The 25,602-nt window shown below is 39.8% G+C and overlaps 3 protein-coding genes and 1 long non-coding RNA gene across 15 annotated transcripts in view; 2 read left to right on the plus strand and 2 right to left on the minus strand.

The window, feature by feature from the left end:
* Nucleotides 1-8,347, minus strand: part of pip4k2aa (phosphatidylinositol-5-phosphate 4-kinase, type II, alpha a) — a 22,593-nt gene extending 14,246 nt beyond the window's left edge. For 4 of the 5 annotated variants that reach the window (XM_086021196.1, XM_086021194.1, XM_086021195.1 and 1 more), the window contains exons 1-3: nt 7,283-8,347; nt 555-652; nt 353-449 (exon numbers count right to left, since the gene is read on the minus strand). In XM_086021196.1, the coding sequence (XP_085877322.1) occupies nt 353-449; nt 555-652; nt 7,283-7,423 (336 nt within the window). In that variant the 5' untranslated portion in view covers nt 7,424-8,347. The remainder of the gene's footprint in view (nt 1-352; nt 450-554; nt 653-7,282) is intronic. The other variant, XM_086021197.1, reaches the window with a different exon arrangement.
* On the plus strand, nt 8,113-18,071 carry LOC147127596 (armadillo repeat-containing protein 3-like). Of its 7 annotated transcripts, none has more exons than XM_086021185.1 (16): nt 8,113-8,494; nt 9,589-9,647; nt 9,723-9,840; nt 9,917-10,042; nt 11,524-11,592; nt 11,854-12,026; nt 12,148-12,342; nt 12,526-12,745; nt 14,223-14,571; nt 14,985-15,234; nt 15,924-16,060; nt 16,346-16,514; nt 16,600-16,691; nt 16,818-16,982; nt 17,145-17,307; nt 17,410-18,071. In XM_086021185.1, the coding sequence occupies exons 2-16, from the start codon at nt 9,597-9,599 to the stop codon at nt 17,614-17,616; spliced, it is 2,484 nt and encodes an 827-aa protein (XP_085877311.1). In that variant the 5' UTR covers nt 8,113-8,494; nt 9,589-9,596; the 3' UTR covers nt 17,617-18,071. The 7 variants fall into 7 exon arrangements, with proteins under 7 accessions (XP_085877311.1, XP_085877309.1, XP_085877315.1 ...); XM_086021186.1 differs by having other exon boundaries at nt 8,117-8,494; nt 9,589-9,840; nt 14,223-14,375; nt 14,460-14,571; XM_086021183.1 differs by having other exon boundaries at nt 9,589-9,840.
* Nucleotides 17,646-19,216, minus strand: LOC147127597 (uncharacterized). The gene is made up of 2 exons (XR_015084428.1): nt 19,034-19,216; nt 17,646-17,839 (listed from the first exon to the last, which is right to left on the minus strand). It is a non-coding gene; the product is annotated as an uncharacterized LOC147127597 (long non-coding RNA).
* LOC147127598 (armadillo repeat-containing protein 3-like) lies at nt 19,083-25,550 on the plus strand. Of its 2 annotated transcripts, XM_086021192.1 has the most exons (18): nt 19,083-19,248; nt 19,562-19,680; nt 19,759-19,882; nt 20,015-20,137; nt 20,345-20,413; nt 20,508-20,680; nt 21,242-21,436; nt 21,523-21,751; nt 21,836-21,991; nt 22,074-22,182; nt 22,274-22,523; nt 23,120-23,256; nt 23,742-23,788; nt 23,858-23,910; nt 24,017-24,111; nt 24,182-24,337; nt 24,425-24,587; nt 24,667-25,550. In XM_086021192.1, the coding sequence occupies exons 2-18, from the start codon at nt 19,621-19,623 to the stop codon at nt 24,871-24,873; spliced, it is 2,346 nt and encodes a 781-aa protein (XP_085877318.1). In that variant the 5' UTR covers nt 19,083-19,248; nt 19,562-19,620; the 3' UTR covers nt 24,874-25,550. The 2 variants fall into 2 exon arrangements, with proteins under 2 accessions (XP_085877318.1, XP_085877317.1); XM_086021191.1 differs by having other exon boundaries at nt 23,742-23,910; nt 24,667-25,549.
* Nucleotides 25,551-25,602: the final 52 nt, after the last annotated feature.

Here is a 25,602-nt window from a genome sequence, read left to right on the forward strand (position 1 = left end):
CTTCAGAAAATAAATGATACTTCTGATAACCTTTGGTTTTATAGCTAAGCGGGATTTTCAGTAATCGGTATACCCGTTGCACAAGATGGTTTAGCACAGCAGTTGCATAATTCAATATTTTAACTCATTCACTGACAGAACCTCTTTTACCCTAACATTTGAAAAAAATAAATACGCTCCTGGGATTGAATGGCTGGACTGTGAAAAGACAAGTAAATTCGTCAATGGCAGTGAATGAGTTAAAGACAAATGCCAGTTTAATAGCTGTCAGAATTAGCACTGAGTCTGCCGTGCGTAGCTACTGAAATGGATCAATTAGACATTTAGCAAAGATTCAGGTACATTTTCATACCAAGAAATCCTGATCATCGATGCCAAACCTCTCCCTGAGGTTTCGAAACACCAGGGGGCAGTACTCCTTGAACTTGAAATGGCTGGGCATGTTTTCTCTGCACAAGGAAAACAAGAACCCGCACAGTTAGGAAATACAACTTTTTGGTCCAAGTTGACAATGCAAACAGGAGATAAATATACACATGCAAACAAGATCTTACTTATTGAATAGATGGTTGTCCACTTTAATCTTAGAATAGGCCTTGAAGTCATCAGGCATGAGCATAATGGGAATCTGAACATGGCTCAACTCATTTATCTACAGGAAAAACACAAAAGGGAGACCAGTGTCAACATTGCAATTATTATATACAAACGGCATTGACGTGTTACATTTCTGAACCTTGGTGCAAAAAACATCTTGTGCTACACTTTTATAACGCAATTAACTGCAACCGCGATAAGACGTTAAGAGATAGACCGATATGTTTTTTTTCAGGGCCGATACCGATTACTAGTAGTCAAGGAGGCCGATAACCGATATTTGGTGCCGATATTCATTTTCAGCGAAAAGGAAAATATTGGCATTGGCAAAGAAAATATACTCTTAACTTTGTTGTAACATCTTTCAGGTTTGCATAATGGTGATTTAAAAAAAAAAATCATTATTACAAGAAATTTGGGACAGTATACATTTGTTATAAAATTCTAACAAAAAGTTCAGGGAGCACCCAGGATTGTCAGCATGTCTTAAAAAGGATAAAGGAAATCTTAAACAATAGCGCCATGTAGTTTTCTACAGTAAATGAACATTTCAAAATTTCAAAATGACAGAAATGTTAAACTTTCAAGTATCTTTGTTTTGATTTCCACAGGTTTAAATTGATTTATTATCAGCCAGCAGAGTTTTGAAAAAGGCTGATGCCGATATTCGTCAAAAAGCCAAATATGGGTGCCGATAATCGGCCCGGCCGATAATTGGTCCATCCCTAATGTTAGTGCTAATTTACAATGCAGCTCATGTCAGCAACTTTCCCAACACAAGCCATTTACAAATTAGCTCTTCATGCTGATTTGACATATAGAGTGGGAAGGGCGGCTGTAGGGGAAAAGGTGGTTTGAAATCTTGCCAGAATTGCGATGCCTCAAACACACGCAGGTTTCTATCAGGGATGAGGCGGTCCTGAGTCATGTCTGTGTACAGCGGCAACTCTGAATCTAGCCACGGGGCTCTTGGGTTAGGGTGGCCGATAATGCACTCCAATCGCGGTAATGCATGTTGATTACGTCATCGCTTTCCATGCACGCTGGTCGGTGTGACAGAAATGCCCAAATTGCACGCATCATGTCGCCGTCAGGATCATTATCAGGCTTTGATATGAATTTTGGGACATATTGCCTCATGAACGCGACCAGCTGCACCATGACATTGACCCCACCCCCCAGCACCAGCAAGGTGAAGTTTGGATATGCTAAAAGTTTCAAACTGTTTTTATCTATTGTGACGTCCGCTAGCTGAGCTCGAGATCACTGACGTCATTTTCAGTTGACGGTAGGTGACAGTACAGGACAAAACTGCAGCCCCCCCGAGATGGATAAAACTGTGTACATTTTTCAGCTTAATTCACATTCCACAAACGCAATACTAATCACAATACCATATTTAGAGAGGTAGGGGCAAATAGTACCTGATTTCCTCTTTAAAAACAGCTTGGTTTTCTTGGCAAAGAGTGTGTCGCCACGGCAGCAGTGTTCGACGTGATAAATAGCCTGTGATAACTTTCCATTTAACATAGTCATACTTGAGTATTTTCACTAAGAATATATCATCTATATATCATATTGAGCTACATTCCACTCACTACTTTTATATTTATATTTATTTTGTTATAATCGATTTTCCTTTCTTTGGATGTTTTTCAGAGAGACTTGTCACATGACTGTTGTCAACCACTAATCAAATCTGACTATTATACCGATCAAACCGCATACAAAGTCTCTGTGGTCCCGCCCACACAAAAGCGACGTTTTCAAAGTGACACACCTAAGCATGGCAAAAGAATAGACGTACAACTCGCAGTCACACAAGCACAACACCCCTCGACTCACATTCAATGTGATGTGTTTGCATGATCAGTGTGGGGAACCAAAGAGTCAAATTTTTATTTATTTATTTTTTTTTTTTTAGATATTGTGAACCATTTAGTCCCTCTTTTACCTCAGAAGAACAGAAATGTATCTCCTGTTGCAATCTTCTGGGTCAGCTACATTTTCTTCAACTGCAATTGCAATGACTTTGACTGTAACCTAAATGAGTGCTCCACTTTTTTTATCCGCTCTGGTTTCTTCCTTGGGGCATGACATATCTGATTGAAGGGAGTCATAATGTTCAAGTCAAATACATTTTTCCTTGAGCTTCAGACTTGGAAAAATACATCTCCATTGCAGCTGAGTCCTTCCAACTTGGATGCTAATTTTCTTATCAAAAACACCAGAGATATAAGGCACATTTACTGAGGCTAGGCCAATTTAGCGCCAGCTAATGCTAACACATGCCCATCGGTGGCATCGGTGCCCCGCTCTTTAATTGCTTGACCTGCCGTTTTGCGGATCACTCTCTCTCGACAATTTATATTCTTCATTCCCAACACTGCATCAACATGCAGAAACCAATTTTATTTTGTCTACAAGTTCTGATATCTTGAGGAAATAGACAATTAGAATATTGCAAAAGAACTTCGCATTGACCTGTTGGCATTTGTAGTTTACCTCAAGGATTACTGGAACACTTCAAATGACTACTTCACAGAGTCCACAGATGCCACATTTTTATTTCAGCACACTGACTAGTGTGCTGAAATAACTAGTATGACTAATACTAGTCAACCGGCATATGCCTTATGCCTCGATTTAACCTCTGTGGATTGGTGTGACAGGCACTGACAATGTGACGTTATTCCATCAGATGCATCCTGGGTAATGAGCGTGGCGACGTCACACAGCCGCTCACAATGCCTCCTTTTATTTAATAGGCGCACATCTGTAAGGACACTTGAACAATGAATGTTCTTCTAAGTCATCCGTAATAATAATAAAACTTTGCAAGCTCAAAAAAAAAAAAAAAAAAAAAGTAGGATCACTGTTTCCTTTGATGACTCCATGATTTGCTGTATTCCTTAACTGCAATATTTGATAATGATGTAGAAAAAGGTGTCGGTACTAAATACTTTAACGAGAAAAACTAATGATAGAAATAAATTTGTGCAGATGACTATGTTTTAAATCCTAGGCCTTTCCTGCAAATAATGCTTTTGTGCTAGTTTTAAAACATTTGTAATGTTTCCATTGGGAGTGCATTGTACATATTAGCCAGCAAGCTCGACATATTTTTCTTCATTCGAATCAATCTTTGTTTAATCGGATACATCCAGCATAGGTCATTGCAATACAACTATCACACTTGCAGAGCAATTTCAAACCACCACGTCCTGTTTGTCTCCATGGTGATGCAAACTAGTTTTCCGGCTCAGAGTGAAGAAAGTATGTAGTGTTGCTTCATTGGACAGGAAGCTAGTGAGGCGGAGTGCTCTGTCAGCAGCATGGCACAGTGTTATCACTGATCTTTTGTCAAAATGATGACTTGCTCTTAGTTGATGACAAGACACAAATAGTGTTGACAGAACATGGAAATATAAAATACAGAGTGTAATAGCTATACACTGGAGGGGAACAAAAAAAACAACAACAAAAAAAACGTTTTTTCAACGACTCCCACATCCAAGTCTGGCTACAGTGCCGGGGCCCGGTGACCTGCGTCCAGGCAAGCGGAAACTATGTCCATTTATGTTAATTAGCGGTGAGACAAAAAAACGGTTTTGAACTGGAAAATTGTTTTTTTTAAATTTTTTATTTAAAAGGTACAAGTGCATCAAATCGAACTGAATTGTTTCAATTTGAAATATATCGAGATATGTATCAAATCGCCTTTTATAGGAGCAATATATCCTATAAGGAAATGGCACATTTACATTACTGACAAGTTCCTTCAAATGTGTATAAAATGACAACAAAAAAAAGTCATTACATGTGTTTGGATTTTTACTTTTGAGGTCTGCAACAATAAATGTTCTCAAAATTACATTACATCTTTTTTTTTTATCTTTACTCCTTTTAAACCTGTCCAATTCTGCTTTTTTAGACCATATAACCCAGAACTGTCCAAATGTTTTCCTCGATGGCCGTATACAAAAAAATCAAAGGATGCAAGTGCCAATCTGAAGTGTTATGAATTTAACTCATTAAACACAATAAATCAATCTATCAATGAGATACCAATTCTTTTGTCGGTGTTGAATTTCTGGGAGAACCTCAGGTTTAAGCGGGTGATTCTATAGTCGCCTTTAGGTTTTGGGGAGATGTTGAACCAGGCGCTTTAGGCCTTAATGGATTAATAACTCTTTGAGCACCGTTTATATGAAATGACATCAACGGGAACCCGAGCAAGGAGCGCCAGCAATAGCAATTGATGGAAATTAAGTTTTTTTTAGTTTTTTTTTTTTTTTTTTTTAATGCGAATTGGTGTGAAAAAGGTTCGGGCAACTCTGGCTCTCTCTCATGAACATGGCGCATCTTTGGAAAACAATATTGCTCTGACTGACAGTTGACATTCATAAAACACAATGACATTTAACATATGAAGATGCAACTGAACTGCAAGTTTGACCTTTACCGCACTGCCTGCATCCAAAGGTCACAGAATAACTGCATTTGATGGTAGCAGTGTGGACTTAACCTTAACCTGACCATTTTTATGGCTATTACATCATGATCCAGATGGTTATGAATCGCAAACCCATTAATCACTGGTGACAATTAGACAAAATCATCACACTAAGCACAGTTGAAAAACTTTTGTACACAAAGCAACTGCTGCCTGTGTTTTTGTTTATTAGGTTTTTATGGGCTACTACGAGGAAGCACAGAAAAGAGGTTAGAAAAAAATAAAATAAATGTGCCCATTGATAAAAGCAAAGCTGCATGAAGGTTTGAAGTGTGTTTGCAAAAGAATGTGTAAAACAGAGCTTTTATTTGGCAAGTTCCCCCCCCCCAAATTCTAGGAAGTAACGCTGGGTCTCTTGAAACCATTTTACCCTGGGGCTAGAGAGCCTGCGTAATTAGTGAGTGTGCATCCGCAAGCTGTTGCTACTCATTTAGGCACTAATGTTAAAAGGTTGAAACAGTCACGAAGCTCATATGAGGTCAAGGACACCGGATTTTCATTTAAGACCACTGCTATTACAAGGCCGTTTGACTTAATGTACAGAATTAATTAGGCCATTCTATGAGCAAAAGAATGTGGGTTTGGCGGGCAACACGTGCACACCAAAAAATAAAAATATATTTCTAAAATGATACCTGTTTATGGTCAATTCCATCACTGTGCTTTTTCATCTGTGACTCATCCCTCACTTTCAATATGGCTCTCCACTACTGTATTATATAACAAGCATAACTGCTCAAACAAATCACATTTAAATTAGACGGAATTTGGCGACCGACTTGCCATATGCAGCCATTTTCAACCTGTAGGACACACTGTTGTGTCAGTGGGGATTTCTGCATTATCTGTTCATAACCACAGGGTTCAGACATAATGAGGACGCAGATAAAAATAACCTGGTAGCACATATACAAGCACAACTAAAGGTAGTCGACGCCACCTGAATTGAGAAGAAACGAAGAGACTATTCCATGGAGAAAGATGGACCATAAGATGACTAGATAAGGACCAGATTTCACTTGGGTTTTCCAAACGTGGATTTCAGGAACAGCCAAAGTGGATGTGTTTGATTGATAGGCCTTAATAATCAAATCTGAGACAACAGGTTTAATTTATATCAACCCGTTGAGGCTCCTGCACCAGACAAACAAAACTAGAAATGTAATGTCAAGACAAGTTTATGCCAAATCAACTACTAATAAGATGACCGTGTTAAAGACAAAATTAGGAGAAGCAAAGATGCTTAATGTCATGATTTTGACTTTACACTGGCCTTTTCACTCTATCCAATGAACAAATTATTCATTTTCAGAACTACCTGTGCCAAGGCCAACTGGTAATTAAAAATTAAGAAAAATATTCTTGGATTGGCACATTCCCACACTAAGAGTTTTGTGGAAATTAATGTGGTTGTTTTTTCTTCTCGAATAATCTGAAAACGCATACAAAATGTGGCGGTAAACTGGAACATGTCAAGTGATCTACCAAGGAGCCCATCTTTTTCATAATGCTAGCCAACCACTTCCCCACTGAACAAAACTATAGAGTGGTATGCAGAAATGGTGCTGAGCAGTTTTAGCACCAACAATTTTTAGATTGTGGCCAAAACGTTCAACCAAAGTTTCATCACACCATAACACGATTTCCCCACATGCTTTAGGGAGACTTGAAAATTTTGCCCAACTCTAACAATATATTCACATGGAGCAGAGGAATTGTAAAACTAATGTCACATTTTTTTCATTTCAATGATGATCAAGTTTCTTTCCATTAAAAATGTGTATTTCTTTTGAAAAAGAAATGTGTTTACTCTGGTTTTGTGTTTGTCTTTCAATAGTTATGTTCGCACTTGGAGCAAACCACGGACATTGACCCAATGCAAAAAAAAGAAAGAAGCAGAGACAAAGTCTCTAGCATTGGAAGATGCACTCACTCATGAGCTCAAGTCCTGCAGCTTATCCTACATGAGCATAACAGGAAACCACGAGTGCTAACAGCCCAAAACACACATCATCCGATACATGCAATAAAAATGTCTTACATAAATTGTGCCATTTGAAACAAAACAATTGCTGTTGCAAAAGCAGCAGCCATTTACAGTCCACATATGGATGTCATATGGTGAGGAGGACATATGCATAATTAGACATCAAATATGGTCAGACTTACCGAATGGTTGACTCCCCACATAACCACGCTGAGTTGAGGATCACTGGCACGGAAGAGCTTCACTTTCTGGGCAACGAAGTGCTTTTTTTTGGTCTTGGTTTTGCTAGCAATGGCTGCAGCAATACTGCCCGCCGAAGCCATCGTTTTGCAAGCTGGTTGTGGGTATTGCAGTCCGTGGGGTTAATCTTCAGAATGTATTCCCTTATCTGGCACAGTGGCCACCACCTCACGACTCAGTGGATAACAGTGCTATTCATTTAGTCAGCTGTCTGGTCAAAATGTCCTAATCCCTTTCTTCATCAAATATCCACCACAGCCTGGCTAAAACCATATGGCCCAATCTTAACAAGGATTTAAAGGGAGCGGGGAGGAATGCAATATGTTGGCGCTAATATTGTTGTTCTCCTTCGCCTGACAGTCCACCACGTCCCCCAGTGTGCATTATCGAGCACGTCTCTTCCCCCTTTCGGCTCGCCCTTGGAACACCGCACCGCAGCCCTGCGACGACGTGAAGCCTCACTGAGCTGGCATTAGCATAGCCATAGCATGCTAGTTAGCAACGATACAGGTTCGATTCATAAAGGCGTGAGGCGGGGAAAACTTCACAAAGCTGCATAAAATGACATGGGAAATGTTCGCGTTGTCTTGACAAAAGCACTACATTTACAAATTTATTATGCCAAAGCAACCGAGGGATATTGTTGACCACCAGCTAATGTTAGAGCTCATCCGACCTTCGCTCGCCAGCTAAATCCACCACCGGGCTGCGGAACACCTGCTATCAGTCCGCAAGCTAGCTGGCTAGCTGTTAGCATTAGCAGCCCGAGTAGCGAGCTGCGGCGAAAACCTTCGTCCTACGCTTTCGTGCTCCGTCCGTGGAGATGCCAAAGCTGTCGTCCTTTAATGTCGCTGCCCCGTTGATAACGCAACGAAGGCGACGCCTTTAAAGTAAAGTCGACAGGCGATCTAAATCCGTGCGCGGCACTCTGGTTCATGTGTGCTGCTGCTGTCAAGTGACAGCTCGACAGAGGGGAGTTGACACTCGGGCAGCCTGACTGGGCTTTGCAGGGGCTGCGTCCTGATTCGCTGCAGCCCCCCTGACCGCCAGGAGCAGCTCCGTGCATTCCGCTCTCACTACATTTGTTTCGTTCATAATGAATGATCATACCAAATATCATTGACGTGGTGCAAGGATATATTTGTGGCATGCAGGTAATATATGGGCATTATTCCTCTTTCGTTGTTGTCATGATGTCATCGGTCTATTACTGCATTGTGTGGAGCCTATGATGTGATGCTGATTGAATCCGCTTAAAGTGCATACTTGACAATACGTAAGAAACACACGGTAATTATGTCTTGGCACTGGAAGCTACGGATTTTTTTTTTAAATTTCAACATTTAGTACATTGTTTGAAGCCGGTGTTATAATGTAGCGAACATAGACCCTCTAGTGGTCCAACTGATTGACTACAATGTCTAAACCTGGGATGGGAAATTGTGCTACAGTGACAGTAGACACATTATATTTATAAAATGGACAGAAAAGCCAATGTATCTGATTATAAAACGTTAAAATTTATATGAAAAATATTTTTTTTAATCCGACAAAAATCAAGTCATTAGCATTTTAAAGGTATTTATAATTAACCAACCAATTATTTATTACATATTTTAATTAACCAATTTTAGAAAAAGAAACCGACTTAATTCACACAACAGTTAAAGGACTCTTGACTATTCAGAATGTAAATGCGTTTGCTGGTTAACGAACCGGGTGTTCAGAAAATGGGCCATACTTTGCCCACCCTGGCTCTCAACTATCCATCTTATTTTCTCGGAACAAAATATTGTATAAAATAGAACAGGTCATTGGTGTGTAAAATTTTACCATTATGTTTAAAATACATAATGTTTTTGACATACAATAAAATAATCATGCACATAATTTAGGACACACTTTTTATTGTTCGTGGAAGTACTATTATTTAATGAATTATTTTACATTATTAATTAGCCCATTAGCAAAGAGAATGATTAATAGCAACTACAAATGTACAAATAATTTTTTATTTTGTGTCGTCAAGCAACCTGACTAACTGTCCCTCGTTGGAGCGACGTTGCCACGGTAACCTGCGTCACGCTAACTTTGTTGTCATGATGGTTGGACTACGTCCTCGACGTGGACACTTGGAGCAAGGGGACGAATTATAACCAATTATTTACAATCCAAACGATAAAATATGCAAAACAAATGTGAAAGCCTTGAAAAGTATGGTATTAATCAAACTTATGTGTCTTTGCAGTTGACAGAATGGGGAGGAGAGATAAACAAACCGAGCCAAGTCGCGAGTCTTTGAACACGGTGAGTCACGTCTTGATCTACTTTTGCAACATTGGAGCTCTGCCCGAGCTAGAGTACCTTGCTGTCATCTCACAGATTGAAGCGCGTAGCGTCGCATTCAAAACTCCAGCAACTGCAGTTCTTCTACTAAAATCTCCCGAAGAGGAAATTTTAATAAAAGCATGTGAAGCAATCTATGAATTTGCGCAGGAAGGTGAGGGGAAGCTACCAAACTGTCCATACGTGTGTCTGTCTAATCTAGTTTGTGTCTCGTCTCTCCCGGCTATTAGGAGATTTGAACAAGGTTTATCTGACGGAGCATGGGGCACTGGGGCCTCTCAGTCAGCTCCTCACTCACAGCAACAGCAAGATCAGACGCAAAGCCATCATTGGACTCGGCGTCATGGCTACCAACAGTAGGCATATACGTCACACATGTTCACGTGGCTCAGTGCATAATGAGTCAACACACAGTGTGCAGTTACACACTGCACTTGGCTTGCACTGCAAACCAACGCGGGGTAAATCCCAGGAGGGCACAGAGACTAGGCAACTGGTGCAAGTTTGCTCATATTTGGACTGGTTGCTAAGGGACAGTGGCGGAGCTATGAGGTGGCCACCCCCATACATAGAGGTCATTATGATATCTGTGATTTTTCTGCCATTTCACATGGATGCAGCATTCTTAGACCCCTTGATACTCTGCCAACAGGTTATATTAACTGAACTGCATATTTTTAAAACGAATATACACTTGATCTGAATGCAAACTAAAATAATCTGTTTTTAAGTGAAGAACATTAATTCTTGCAAACATCAATCAAAATCATTACTTTCAAACCATAGCAATCAAATACACGGCAGAGAAGTCGTTGCTTTTCATACCCTCCAGAGTCACGGTTTCAGGCAATAAAATGCACCCGTATACAAATCTGCAAATCACACTCTGCCAACTGAGTCAAAGCCACCCAGCAAGACCAACATGCGGTTGTTGCTCTGCTGGTAGCAGACGACACAGAAAGACCAGCTGGTCACCAGGTAAACTGTTGTGGAAGAGATATGAGCTTTTGCAGGTGATCCTCGTGTTGTGTTGAACCATCCAGATTATTTTTGGCAAAACTAAGTCAATGCAAATGAGCCAAAGCAATTGTAGAAGGATCTTTGCAATTTTGGTACTGACTCCATATATGAAAAAGTGAGATAATTGTTTTGCTGTTTCAAGAAATCAGCCAAACTAACGGAAAAAAACTAATTTGAGTTTTGAAGGCAGCAAGCGTGAGAGCCATTGTAAACAGTATAGAAGGCAACTCCACAAGGGGGCGCAAAATCTCCATACAAAGGCCAATTATTAACATTGAAATGTATTTTACGCTGCTTCAAATGTGTCCCTCCTATCTTAAAGACTATTAAGTGTGCGGGACCTGGGACTGGCATAATAAACTACAGTCTCCTGCAGCATACTCGTTTACCATTCATTACTGTATTTGCATTTACAAATAATATTTTAGAGACGTTTGCCATTCGTTACTGTATTTGCATTTACAAATAATATTTTAGAGACGTTTGCCATTCGTTACTGTATTTGCATTGACAAATAATATTTTAGAGACATGTAATGCGATTACACAGTCGAATACCTTTTCACCAATGAGTGTGCAATGCTTCCCTGTACAGCTGCACATCCATGCTATTTTCAATTTAAAAACAAAACCACCAAAATAAAATCTCTTGCTGTTGTGACTTAGAAATTACTCAATCACCTCAATTGAACCGCCACAACAGCAAATGGCAACCTCACGAAAATACACGATAAATGGGTTGCTCAAAGCGTGCACTTAGCTGTGTTAAGTAGTGTGAAAAGGCCTTTCATTAATTTCAGTTGTGTCATCACTTAAAGGTACAGCCAGGAGTGCCCTGCAAAACATTGATGTTATTCCATCAATCATCGATAAACTATCACTCGAGGGTAAGTTTTCATGCTCAACTGATGAATCAATATTCCTTTATCTAAGGTGGTATCTCAATGAGCGGCGAAGGCTTGTGAATGTTTGCGAATGTAGTGATGTTTTTTCACCACCAAATTTTGCGAACCTTTGCAACCTACAAACCCTTACCAAAAAAAATATTCGCTACGTGTGCAAATACTCATAAGCATTCGCCGCTCAGTGACATAAGAGCTTTATATGATATGTTGTCTTTACTATGTTATGTTTGCCCTTTCAATAAGACATGGTTGTCCAAGAATTTGGGACCCTCTGCCTTTCCTCTCTGTCCACGGAGTTGTGCTGTAGGGTGCAGATCATTGACAACAAGGGTCTGCCACTATTAATCAACCTCCTCTCTAATGCTGACCCAGATGTTCAGAAGAACTCTCTGGATACCATCTACAACTTGGTTCAGGTGATTCCAATCACATAAAAAAAAAAAATAAAAAAATAAAAAATGGAGGCACGGATTGTGTCCGAAAAAGCACAAAATAGACAACTGCTTTAAATGTTGTAATGATCTTATGTCTGTGAAGGAGACAGAAATTTGCCCGGCTGTCATCGAGTTACATGGGATACGTGAACTCATCGCGCTGCTCAAGTCAGACTTCAATGCCATTCAGCAACAGGCTTTAAAAACATTGCAAGCAGTCGCTACTTGTGAAGAGTCACAAAGCGCCTTCAGGGATGAACGGGTATTTGATGAGCTCATAGAGATCCTCAGTAATAAGGTTGGTAAGTGTATTACCTTTGTGTCCAGTGTGAAGTATATTATGTGGATGAGGTATTGAGCCACTGTTGAATTAATCAGGGGCTGGTTGGCTTTCCGTTCTTGACCTTTTTGAGAAACATCTGCATAGAATTTTCTTAATTCGACGATGGATACAACTGAAGAGTGTTTCTACATCTCACAGGATTTAGCTGACCTACATGGGGAGACCTTGCTGGTTCTTTCCAATTGTATGAGTGACATGGAGAGTTTCCGGGTGATACAGAATGGAGGAGGCCTTTCTATGCTGATGGAGCTTCTTCTCAACACCAAACTGTCTGAAAGCCAGGCAGTTTTGCTTAAAAACGGCAATATAGAAATCCTTGCCATTGCGGTCAAGTGCATCGCGAGTGCTTCTCAGAACCGTAAGAACAGAACATGGAAAAAATTGTATTGAAGCCATGTGTTTTAAAAAAGTGATCTGCAGGAGAGACGGGGGACAATTGTAACATTTGTGTCTCTAACCTTGACCCAGAAAGTTCAAACTGCTATGCAAACTAGCTTCAGGTTTCTACTTATAAATCGCATGGAAAATGTCAGTTCAACATAGACGTAATCTCAAATACAAGGAGTGAATTTTTCCAATTAACCCCATGATCGGGTCAGTTGTAACATACCTCGGGGTGAAATATAACATGATGAAATGGCGGCCATTGTGATTCATGACGAAAGATGCTGAAACCTTTTTGTACAAAACATTTAAACACAATTGTTGTGGGTGTGCAGAGTATAGGACTTGAAATACAGTAATATATGAATCTTTATGAAAATGCAATTGTTCATTTTCCATTTTAACTTCTCAGAACTCATCTACTAGAAGCTTGGTCTGTAACTGGGGGAAGAGGCTTGGAGCACAAGCTTGCTTGGTTGGTAGAGTCCAAACTCACTTTCCTCATTTGTGGCTGAATTGTATGGCCAATTGTTTTTCCAATAAAAATCAAATTAGTACTGATGCATTCAAATCAAATTTAGCTTGTGTAATTGCATAATTTTATAACTGCCACTACCTACCGCAGGCAGGTTTGTCACAACTGTTCCTCAGTGAATTAGCAATGAGCTAGCTTGGTTTAGAGCAGAGGTTGTAAAGAAGAAGTCAACCCAAACAAGGCATTCTGATACATATTGCGTTTGTGGAATAAGAGTTAATCCACCCGTTTATAGCCATCTCTGGGGGTGGCCATTTTGTCACTTCTGTCGACTGAAAATGACATCACAACTACTCAGGGCTCAGGTAACGACCAATCACGGCTCAGCTTCAGAAAAAAGGTCAGACGCTATTGGTTGTTACCTGAGTCCTGAGCAGTTGTGATGTCATTTTCAGTCGACAGAAATGACAAAATGGCCGCCCCCTGAGATGACTAAAAACGGGTGGATTTTGCTGCTTAACTCATATTCCACAAACGCAATGTTAATCAGAATGCCGTGTTTCAACTAGTGGGCCGGCTGGGAGCATATTGTTGAAAAAAATGTTTGGGTTGATCCCCCCCCTTTAAATCCTGTTCCCCGAGGGCCAGTCTTCTCGATGTTTTGAATCAGGTGTGTTGAAACAGGGAGAGATGGAAAACATCCAGGAAACTGCCCCTCGAGGAACAGGATTGAAAACGCCCTGGTTTAGAGGTAACAATTTAATGAGTTCAACTACAAAGCAGGCTATGTAATCAAAAACATAATTGGAACAATTGTTTTCTGTTTCTGCTGTATGACACTACTTTTTCAGGCAACTCCTTTTTTCCTGATGGCAATAATTGCAAGTGTTACCACTGACCCCGGTCTCCCCTACTTGTGCGCACTTTGTGTTGGAGTGCCGTATATCTGTGTTTTTATTTATCACTATGTGCACAGCTGGCATTCACCCATTTCTGAATGAGCAGAGGATTGAGAAGGTTCTGGTAGATCTTCTGACTGGGGGCAGCGATAGTGTGAAAGCATATGGTTGCCAAGCCTTTGCCTTCTTGAGCTCCTTCCTGCCCAGCAAAGACCTCTTCAGGGATTTAGGTATTTACACCAAATTGACCATCCTCAAACATCACATGACCAAACATCCTCAAGTGCACATTTTGATCATTTTCTTTGATTCAGGTGGTATACCTGTTGTGGTTCGGTTGCTGAAGAGTAGTAAGTGTCCAGTGACCATTGAGTATGCTATCCAGGGCCTCGCCAATCTCACAACTGGAGACCAGCCCAATACTATGTAAGAGCGAGACAGGATGACCCTCCCCCACCCCGCCCATCCACAGAGTTTACACATCCCTAACATCAATGTCTATGAATATGATCAGTAGTCCTGATAATACAGCATTGATTCACTCAGTGAAGTGAGAAAAAAAAGGTATTCATCTAAATTGTATTTACAAATAGGGATCATAGTTCATGTCAATTGTGGGTGCATTTCATACATGTCACAGGTCTGTAATTTAACAGATTGTTTACTTTGCAAAGACCACTGATTAAAGCTATTTTTCATATTGTGCACACTTTCCTTGCTCCTTGCTTTATTAGTTTCCTCCAAATTCTCACCTTTAGGTAGTCACACAAAATGCAAACATAGGCATGACTATTATACAGGTATTTGTGCATTAATGAGTTTTCTTATGGCACCATCAGGGAAGTGTTTTATGCAGGAGGACCTGAGATGCTTGTGCAGAGACTACAAGAAACGTGTCCTAAAGTGGTGGCCAATTCTATAACAGTACTCTGCAGGATGGCAGGACTGGAAGCCATCCGGGGTGAAGTCATATCACAGGGAGTCATGCCAGCACTGGTGGAACCCTTGAAATCAGCAGACACACAGGTCCTGATCAGTGCCTTGCTCTGCATCTGCGAACTGGCATTTGAGGAAGACGCCAGAACACAAGTTAGTGTAGTGAGACTCCAATACACATAATTCAATACACTACACACGCGCTAAGATGCAAGAGACATTGACAGTAGCGTCAAACATCTGAGTCATGAACTTCACGTTGCCTTGTGGTGTTTCTAATATTTTGGTCAGTTAACATGAGACATAAGCATAAACATGCTTTAAAGTGGAAGTCAACCTAAACATATTTTTTTTCAAGAATATCTTCGCAGCAGGCCCACCTGGTGAAACAGGGCATTCTGATAAATATTGCGTTTGTGGAGTATAAGTTAAGCAGCAAAATGCACTTGTTTTTAGCCATCTGTGGGGGCGGCCATTTTGTCTTTTGTCAACTGAAAATGACATCACAACTGCTCACAACGACCAATCACGGCTCATCTTTTTTCTGAATCATAGCTATCAGTCGACAGAAGACAAAATGGCCGCCCTCCGAGAAGGCTAAAAGCGAGTGGATTAACACTTATTCCACAAACGCAATATTTATCAGCATGCCCTGTTTCAACTAGTAGGCTTGCATAGAACATTTTTGAAAAAACATGTTTGGGTTGACTTCTCCTTTAAGACCCCACTCCTAATAAACAGGATTGTTTCTGAAAACAATAATTCAGACTTTATGGGAAACACCATAAAAAATAATTTCAATAAAATGAAGAAGCTAATATTGACATTTTTTTTTAACACAGCTGCGAGAGGCTGACGGTCTTGAACCATTGGTCAATTTGCTGCATTCCAGTCACATGGAGGTGCTGCGCTGCACATGTATGGCGATCAGTGTTTGTGCAAAGGATGAGCCCACTGCTGTGGAGATGTGTAAATTGGGGTGAGATGCTGAGCTAGCAGTGACACAATATGCATTACCTTGCTGTGTTTTTAAATCAACAGAGTAAATTTATTGTGATCATACAATTCATGACTGAATAGAATATACACTAGAAAAAAAAAATATATGAAATCTTTTTATGGTCTAAGACATACAGTATTGGTATTGTTTTGAAAAATAATAATCTCAAAATGTAGAACTGACAGTAGAGGGCAGTGTAGCACAGTCTTGTATTATCAATGGTTCCATAAATTTGAAGATGCTGTCCATGTTTGTATGTTGCAGAGCCTTGGAAATCATTCAAGAAATCACCCAATCAATAACCCGTAGAAGCAAGTTCACAGAGTTTGCCTTGATCAGTCTGCTCAAATACAACGTCTCTCTCAAATACGGGCTGCTAGGATATTTAGCCACTACTGATGTCATCACACATGGCTTCTATGATGGTGGGAAGGTGTGTGCATTAGAAAAATATTGTTTTGCTTTGTTCTTTTTTTTTTTTAACTTGCTGATATCAAGCACAATAATGTCTCTATCAGGTTGGGTTTTGTCAGAAGGTTTTGACCTTAGAGGAACTGTGCAAGGAACCAGTAAACCAACTACGGCCTGTCATTGTTGTCAACGCAATCGAGTATGAGTCCCAAATCACAATCATACATGTCTTGATAAGGCATTAAGCATCCCAGTTCAGTTTGGCGCAAACATTTGGAAATATATGCTACAAAACCTTTCAGTGATTCCCATTCTTATGACTTAGGATGAGTGATGAAGTGCAACAGAAAGATGAGGCCGCGTCAGAGTCTAGTCAAGAGAGAAATCGTAAAGTGATGGATGACATGGCATTACCGCTTCTAGTTAAAGAGGTGAAAGAGTCCATTGAGCCTTTGAATGAAGAACAGGAACAATATGTTGCCTTGGCCAGGTGACTATTTCCACCGGCACATTACCAACAAGGAGATATTTCCATCTTTTTGTGTTCACATGTGCAGAAAGCAGCATACAGTAAACACGATTCAGGGATTTAACAAACACTGCATATTTTGTAAATGTTAATGCAATTTATGGTCATCTCCTGGGGTATCAGGTTTGTCAGCGAAATCATGGGTGGAGACATTGAAAAGGAAGAGCTGGACACATTTCCATGGTTGCAGCACCTGGATGAACTCAAGTGGAAAACGCAGTGTAATGTCATCCCTATTGGTATGATCACCAAAGGATTTCATTGCCACAGGGCACTTCTATTCAAGGTACTTCCACTTAACCACCTCACAAAATCATCGCTTATTCATTGCTGATGCCCCGCTACACTCATCTTTGTAATTATTAACACATTGTCCTTTTTCATGCAGTACTTGGCTGATGGCATTGGCCTGAGGTGTACTCTGGTTAGAGGTGACTACAACAGAGCTTGGAATGAAGTACTCATCTACAAGGGAGATTCCTGTAGCAATGAAAACTTCTCACAGCCATGTTGCTACATTGTGGACCTCATGCATGAGCCCGGAACCTTCCTGGAGGCTGATAGCACTGCTGCTATTGAATATGAAAGCTTGTAATAACTACAGAGAGTAGAAACTGTAACTAGCCAGATTGATGTGAGAATTTATTCAATATTTGTACAGTAGGTTGAAATGATGATAACATGATGACAGACAAGTTATCTGGATAAAACAGTCCTCAAAAAGTGTGGCTTTGCATTTTTGCAAAGTGTAATTGCACATTCACTACAGTAGGTGGCAGTGGCGCTCGCATCAGTGGAGGAAGTTTTAGCTCCAAACCCTAAAGAAAGAACCACGGAATCATTTAACATGGATGAAAAAGAAAGGCAGACTAAACATGTTGATAAAGTTATTCTAAATGGAAGTTGATCTACTGTGTGATGCAGAGGTGTACTTATAACAATTATCATACTAGGCCTATTTATAGTCACTGCAGAGAGTTGGAGGCACGCAAAATGTTTTCTTTCACAGCAATCTTGCCTGAAGAGTTAATAAAGGATTTATGATCCTGAGTTTGAGTATTCACTTAACATATCAACGGCCTCGGGTAGAATCCTCATACCGCCTAAATCTTCACTTTTTAGGAAACCCCAGAAGCACGTTTGTTCAACCATTAACATGGCATTGTCAAAGTCATTTTCACTAGATTGGTCAATAAATTGTAAAATAAACTGACCAATAATAGATTACAATGGAAGCCAAATGGGTTGTGTTCAGCAGGAGTCACCAACCCTTTGGAAGCTGAGCGCTCCTACTTTGGCTGCTGTTAAATAACAAATTTGCTCAAATTACGCTTAATCATTATTAGGGCAAGGAAAAACTAACTTAAGTTTACCACAGAATTCAGTTGAATGATTTCTCACAATAGTTAGGAAACATACAGTAAATACCCATATGCATTCCTATCAGTCTTTTACATTTTCAAATCATAATTTATACAGCATTCCTGGAAACTCGCAATGTCCCATCAATTGTGAGCTATTTTAGAACGTGGGCTTTGGGCACCACGTTGGTGATAGCTGGTGCACAGTATTTAATTGTATTAAATCAACTAATGCCAAAATTAGAATGTATGAGTCCATTTAGTTCAAATGTTGAGTGCAAACCGCAATGGTAAGATATATTTTAGTTAAACATTTTGCATAAGCACAGAAGCACTAATTGATCCAGAGACACAGTTGAACGATTTTCTTCCCATGTCTCAAGATCTAGCAAAACTAACTGTATTAAAAAGCAGACTCAATCGACTGTAGTTTGACACTTTCTAACGTGTGCAGTATTATTAGTTTTTTAACCATATATTATTGATACTTTTCGGTCCTTTACTTTGTTGACGGTCCCTGCTATAACTATACTAAAAAGCAGACTGAATCTACTGTAGGTTGACACTTTCAAACGTGTATATTATTATTATCATTAATTTATATTTTTTATTATTACCACCATATATTATTGATACTTTTCGGTCCTTTACTTTGTTGACGGTCTCTGCTATAGCTGGTCCGGTTGCCCGGGGAAACCATTGTTAGGTCTATTTTTCAGAGCGGAGGTCCAGGAAACCCAAATTTCTTATAATCGGTGTTAAGGATTTTGTAAATTGTACTTTATATTCTGTGTTAACAATTTTGCAAATAGAGATTGTCGCTCCCACGGAACACCTGCTATGTAAAACATGGACTCAAATTGGGGGTAAGTTCCAATAAACGTTCAATTTACGTTTCGTTTGTTGTCATGAAGTCATTAGAAATGTTGGTCTCAGTTACGCGATGACGTCAAATACATCACGGTAACTGTAGTCATACTTTAGCAACGTCGCAGTTGACAACTGTGTAAAATAGTAAAAGAATGTCGTCATCGTTTGGTCAATTATTTGCCGAAGCTTGGCAAAACACACTGTCGTCTTACAGAAGCTCAGTTTTGAATTCCTTTTTTGTTGCAAATGTTTATCCATGCAAAAAGAACTAAAATGTTCCAAAACTTCATTCGTTTTGTGTACTCACAGGCTGAAAATATATTAATGAAGTGGTACAAAAGCGCGACTGCTGTGCAAAGACCTTTGCAATGGACAAGAAAGATAAGAAAGAAAGAAAGTCCAAGAGTTCAACATCCTGCAAAGACGCGGTGAGATGCATGTCTGCATCTTCAATGATTAAAATCTATATAAATGCTCTGCCATACAATATCTTAATTGTCTTACAGTTTGAACCACTTTGCGTCGAAGTCAAAACAACAACAACAACAACCGCAGTTCTTCTGCTGAGCTCCCTCGAAGAGGACGTTGTAGTCATAGCATGTGAAGCAATCTTGGAATTTGCAGAGAAAGGTGCAGAACTTGATTTGCAATATGCTTGTGGATGTCGAGACACTCTCAACAGCTAATTTAACTACTATGCAGGATTTCTATCACTACAGTACATTAATTTTTTCGTTGTCTTTTGTCTCCCCCTGCTGTCAGATGCTAACAAGGTTTTTCTGATGGAACTTGGAGTACTGCAGCCTCTCAGTCAACTCATCACACACGCTAACGAGCTGATCAGACGAAATGCATTTAAGGTTTTGGGCACCATGGCCTCCAACAGTATGTTGAAACATTTGCGATTTAGTAGCTTTTGTTATTTTGTTGGTGGCGTTCTGACAATCAGCGGTTGTCTGGTTGCAGAACTCTCCACTTGTGAATTAGAGTGGAAGTCAACACAAACATTTTATTTTCAAGAATATGTTCTGCTTTAACTCATTTATGGGCTTGCTCAATGAATTAACAAATTTAATTTGTTGTCGATCAAAGGTGCTGTTGGCAATACCCTACAACAAATGGATATAATTCCACAGATTATTGAGAAACTCTCACTTGATGGTTAGTTTGCTGAAATATTACACATATATGGTTAATTATTCTCTATATAGATATTTTGCATTCATTTATTTATTGTACCTTTTCCTTACAAAAGATTCCGTTATTCAAGAGTATGGAACCCTGTGCCTATCCTATTTGTCCCTGGCTCCCAACTGTAAAGTTCAGATCTTTGACAACAAAGCCCTGCCAGTATTAATCAAGCTACTCTCCAGTCCAGAACCAGATGTTCAGAAAAACTCTCTGGAGACCATCTACAATTTGATTCAAGTGAGTACCAATACCTTAAAGGGGGGAAGTCAACTCAAACGTATTTTTTTTCAAGAATATGTTCTATGCAAGCCCACTAGTTGAAACGGCATTCTGATAAATATTGCGTTTGTGGAATAAGTGTTAATCCACTCGTTTTCAGACCATCTCTGGGGCGGCCATTTTGTTTTATGTCGACTGAAAATGACATCACAACTGCTCACAACGACCAATAACGGTCTCAGATTCAGAAAACAGGTCAGCTGTGATTAGTCGTTGTGAAGTCATTTTCAGTCGACAAAAACGACAAAATGGCCGACCCCAGAGATGGAAAACGAGTGCATTTTGCTTTCTTAGGGTAATTTATATTCCACAAACGCAAAATTAATCAGAATGCCATGTTTCAACTAGTGGTCTTGCTGCGAACATATTCTTAAAAAATATATGTTTGGGTTGACTCCCGCTTTAAAATCCAATTTTTTGGGCCCTCAAATTTGTATGTTCCACTGCACGAAGCTGCAGTGTTTTCCATTGCAAAATTCTTTTCATTTCTTTTTCCTCTGGTCCACTATGCCAATGAAGAACAACCAATTCTGCCCACATATACTGGAATTGGGCGGCATCCCTTTAATTCTGGAGCTGCTTAAATCGGAGTATGCTGTCATTCAGGAGTTGGCTTTAAAAATTTTGCAGAAAGTCACGGCTGATAAAGAGTCACACAGCACACTAAGGAAAGAGCAGGGACTTGATAAGCTCATAGATATCATCAAAAACGCGGTTGGTATTTTGTTAACCTCTCCGTTATATTTTTTAGATGATATAATTATCTTGACATACTTGGCTCTTAATGCTTTTTCTTGCAGGATTTCAGTGACCTCCACGTCGAGACTTTGCAGGTTCTTGTTAATTGTGTGAGCGAGAGTGAGAATTTCCTGATGATCCTGAATGGAGGAGGACTAACTACACTGTTGGAGCTTGTTCTTCCCCCTAAATCGTCTGAAACGGGGAAACACGAAACACTTCCTGTTAAAAGCAACAATAACGAAGTCCAGTCCAGTGCTGCTGAATGCCTTTCAAGAGTAGCTCAAAACTGTAATCACGGACCGATACAGTGACGCAATACATAACTAGTGTTCCTACTGTCTCGTTGGTTTTTTCCCTTGTGTATATGTGCAGCTGACAGTCACAGAGTCCTCCACGACTTCAAAGTTGAGGACATTTTGGTGGAGCTTCTCCCTGGCAGCAGCAGCGATTGCGTGAAAGCATTTGCTTGCCAAGCGATGGCCGGCATGAGCTCCTACGCATCCAGCAAAGAACGCTTCAGAGATATAGGTCTGTATGACACAAAACTACGGAACATTAACATTCCCGGTGTAATTATTAAGCATGAAATGTTGAATTTTTGTGAATTCAGGTGGTTTAACTGCTTTGATACATTTACTGAGCAGTGGAAATGTGCTTGTTAGAGGGGAGGCAATCCAGGCCCTCTTCAACCTTACAGCCGGACACCATCAAAACATTATGTAAGAGACAATACGGCAATCTAACTAAAGTTTATGTACAGTTCATGATCGTTGACAAGATTTTCATTCCTGCTTTTTATCTCTGTGCCAGGACAATATATGAAGAAGGAGGACATACATCTCTTGTGCAGTGTCTCTGTGATAGCTGCCCCAGAGTAGTGGCCAATGCTGCAGCCATACTTTGCAGGATAGCGGGTCAGGAAGCCATTCGGTGTGACTTGTTATCTCTGGGGGCCATAACTGCACTGGTGGGGCCCTTAAAATCAACAGACCCACAGGTCCTGCTCAATGCTACATTGTGCATCTGTGAACTGGCGTGCGATGCCGATGCCAGGACAGAGGTTGGTGTTACGTTTATTTTGACTTTTGAGGCAGATTTTGTTAACTCCAAACTGATATTTTTGAGGCATTTGATGATGGTTTATTAAGTGCCAGTAATTTTTTAAAGGGAAGTCAACTCAAACATATTTTTTCCAAGCATATGTTATATGCAAGCACACTAGTTGAAACAAGGCATTCAGATTAACCCGTTTTAGCCACCTCCGGGGGCGGCCATTTTGTCGCTTCTGTCGACTGAAAATAACATCACAACTACTCAGGGCTCAGGTAACGACCGGTCACGGATCACCTGTTTTCTGAAGCTGAGCCATGATTTGTCATTACCTGAGCATTTGTGATGTCATTTTCAGTCGACAGAAGTGACAAAATGGCCGCCCCCTGAGATGGCTAAAAAGGGGTGGATTTTGCTGCTTAAATCATATTCCAGAAACGCAATATTAATCACAATGCCGTGTTTCAACTAAATGGACTTAATGGGAACATATTCTTGACAAAAAAAATATGTTTGGGTCGATTTCCGCTTTGAATAGCATTTTTGTACTATTGACTTGAGCTCAAAGCAAACAAGCATCTAATATGTAGATCTTGTACATCGTAGCTCCAGAGTGCTGGTGGTCTTGAACCATTGGTCAGTTTGCTGCGTTCCACTAACATGGAGGTGTTGCGCTCCACATGCATGGCAATCAGCATTTGTGCAAAGGAAGAGCCCATATCTGTAGAGATGTGCAAATTTGGGTGAGATGCTCAAACAATTCCATATTTCAGGTAAAATAATTCAGGTGTTCCAATACTTTGGGGCACATGCAGTGGCTTGTGAAAAGTATTCGGGCCCCTTGGACTTTTTGCACACTTTGCAAAGCAAAATTCAAATGCCATATTAGTTGTACGTCTTTGGTATATCGTTCAACAGAAAAGAAGAATACTGTATTCCAGGATCAAAGAAAGCTATTACAACAGTCTTCGAATCAAAATATACTTTAACTTTTTTTCCACATTAATTCCACGAATTTATTCAAGTAAATATCAGTTCCAAGTGTCGTAAAAAATTGCTGTTGATAAATATGATTAATCGTGATCAATTATGGAAAATGTTTGCGATCAATTAGTTTAAAAAAATTTACTCGCTTGACAGCACTAATATTTAGATAACAACAATCGAGAAATGAGGAATCAAAGCACCTATATCAACTATTCCATGTTTTGGTGTGTTTGTGCTTTAGTGCCCTGGAAATGCTGAATGAAATCAACCAGGCAGACAATATTAAGAGTAAGTTCAGCGAGTTTGCCCTAAACAATCTAATGCAATCCAGCCTGTCTCTCAAATATGGCTTGACAGGTAATTTGGCCACAACCGATATTATCACTGATGGATTCTATGATGCTGGGAAGGTGTGTGCACTATTTGTGTTTATTCTATCGCGCTTAAGCTAAAAAAATTAATAAAAGACCTAGTCATGATTAGATTCTCTGGAACCTTGCTATGTGTATCTTTCAGTTGTGTTTTGGTCAGAAAGTTTTGACTTTAGTGGAACTTTCCATGGAGCCAATGAACGATCGCCTGCCCGTCATAGTTGTCAATTCAACAATCGAGTATGTATGCTCCTCTCTAAATGTTATATGTGGAACCTTTCAAAACTGAGGTGCCAAACGTTTACTCTAGGGTGTATGTACATACCAAGAGTGTGGAGGAAGGGCGGCAAACCGAGAGATACTGGAAGATGATGAATGATGTGGATTTGAGGTTTTTAGTTAAAGAGGTGAAAGAATCCATCAGCCTTTTGAATGACAAACAGGAACAATATGTTGCCTTGGCCAGGTAACTATTTTTACTAATTATTCAACTTAGTTGAACGTCATAAGTGTTTATAAATGCAATGTTTTCAATCTCTGGCATGTCAAACAGGCAAGTAAGCAAATTCATGGGTGGAGAAATTGAAAAAGAAGATTTGCACACTTTCGGATGGCTACTGCACATCTCCCTGCTCAAATGTAAAATGCAGTGTAATGTGCTCCCTATTGGGCTGATCACCAAGGGATTCTACTGTCACAGGGCTCTTCTTTTCAAGGTTAAGCGCTCCTCTGTACTCATCTATTGTCCAGTTTCTAACTCTTCTAAACACAGTTACAAATGTCCCTTTTCTACAGTACTTGGCTGATTGCATTGGTCTAAGTTGTACCCTGGTGAGAGGCGACTACAATCGAGCTTGGAATGAAGTATTACTACACAAGGGAGATCCCTCCAGCAATGAACATTCTTCACCACCGTGCCGTTACATTGTGGACCTCATGCACCAGCCTGGAACTTTCTTGAGAACACAAACACCTGCTGCGTTTCGATATCAGAGTATATAGAGCGGCAATGGATTTTAGAAGAACTGTAGGGCATACTGCATTAGCTACATTTTTTTTTGCTTTTACCGGAATTTCAGTAAGCCCCATGTGTTATTATTTTTCTAAGCCTGTGCATGACAAGATATCAAAAATACAGGATTAAGGCCAAAGCAATAAGTTATCTATCTACCTCATAAAAAAAATATGCAGCGAGCGACCAACCCTTTTGATTTCAAATGAGTGGTAGATATAATTATGGTCTTGCTGTTTTTTTTGTAACCAAATGACACTTTTTAATATAGCATTGCGTAATCGTTTTTTTTTTTTTTTTTTTTTTTTGTAGATAAACATTCCCGGCCAGATCAGGTGTTGTGAAATCTTGGCCAAGGTTAGTTACACAATAAACTAAAAGAAACTACCGCCTGCAAATCTTGATTGTACAAAATTGTGTATTTGGACGTTTAAATGGTTCTAGAATATTTTAAAGCAGACAACAGGAGTGTTCTAAATTAGGCCTACTGTACTGTTGGATTCAAAATGCCGGGGAGAGAAATTGAAATGGAATCAAAACGTGCAATTTATGATGGTAGCGAAGTTGTGGCGTGTTTGTTTCAAAGTGTGCCAAACATGCTGGCAAAATGGTTATTTTGTTACGTTTATGTTATATATTATGTTTTGCTGCAACTGCAAAGCAAATAATTGTGACACATACAATGCAAAAATCAGCATTTGGCAGAAAATGATATAAAT

The sequence above is a fragment of the Filicampus tigris genome, chromosome 21, assembly GCF_054856515.1.
Source record: "Filicampus tigris isolate MCC_2025a chromosome 21, RoL_Ftig_1.0, whole genome shotgun sequence".
In the NCBI taxonomy this organism is placed as follows: domain Eukaryota; kingdom Metazoa; phylum Chordata; class Actinopteri; order Syngnathiformes; family Syngnathidae; genus Filicampus; species Filicampus tigris.

What these genes read in the sequence shown, in the direction of transcription:
- LOC147127596 (XM_086021183.1), top strand. Translation starts at nt 9,597, where the DNA reads ATGGGGAGGAGAGATAAACAAACCGAGCCAAGTCGCGAGTCTTTGAAC. An exon ending in CTATGAATTTGCGCAGGAAG is followed by an intron (nt 9,841 to 9,916) that starts GTGAGGGGAAGC and finishes CCCGGCTATTAG; the next exon opens with GAGATTTGAACAAGGTTTAT. An exon ending in TAGAGATCCTCAGTAATAAG is followed by an intron (nt 12,343 to 12,525) that starts GTTGGTAAGTGT and finishes TACATCTCACAG; the next exon opens with GATTTAGCTGACCTACATGG.
- LOC147127598 (XM_086021191.1), top strand. Translation starts at nt 19,621, where the DNA reads ATGGACAAGAAAGATAAGAAAGAAAGAAAGTCCAAGAGTTCAACATCC. An exon ending in TGAGAAACTCTCACTTGATG is followed by an intron (nt 20,414 to 20,507) that starts GTTAGTTTGCTG and finishes TCCTTACAAAAG; the next exon opens with ATTCCGTTATTCAAGAGTAT. An exon ending in TAGATATCATCAAAAACGCG is followed by an intron (nt 21,437 to 21,522) that starts GTTGGTATTTTG and finishes TTTTTCTTGCAG; the next exon opens with GATTTCAGTGACCTCCACGT.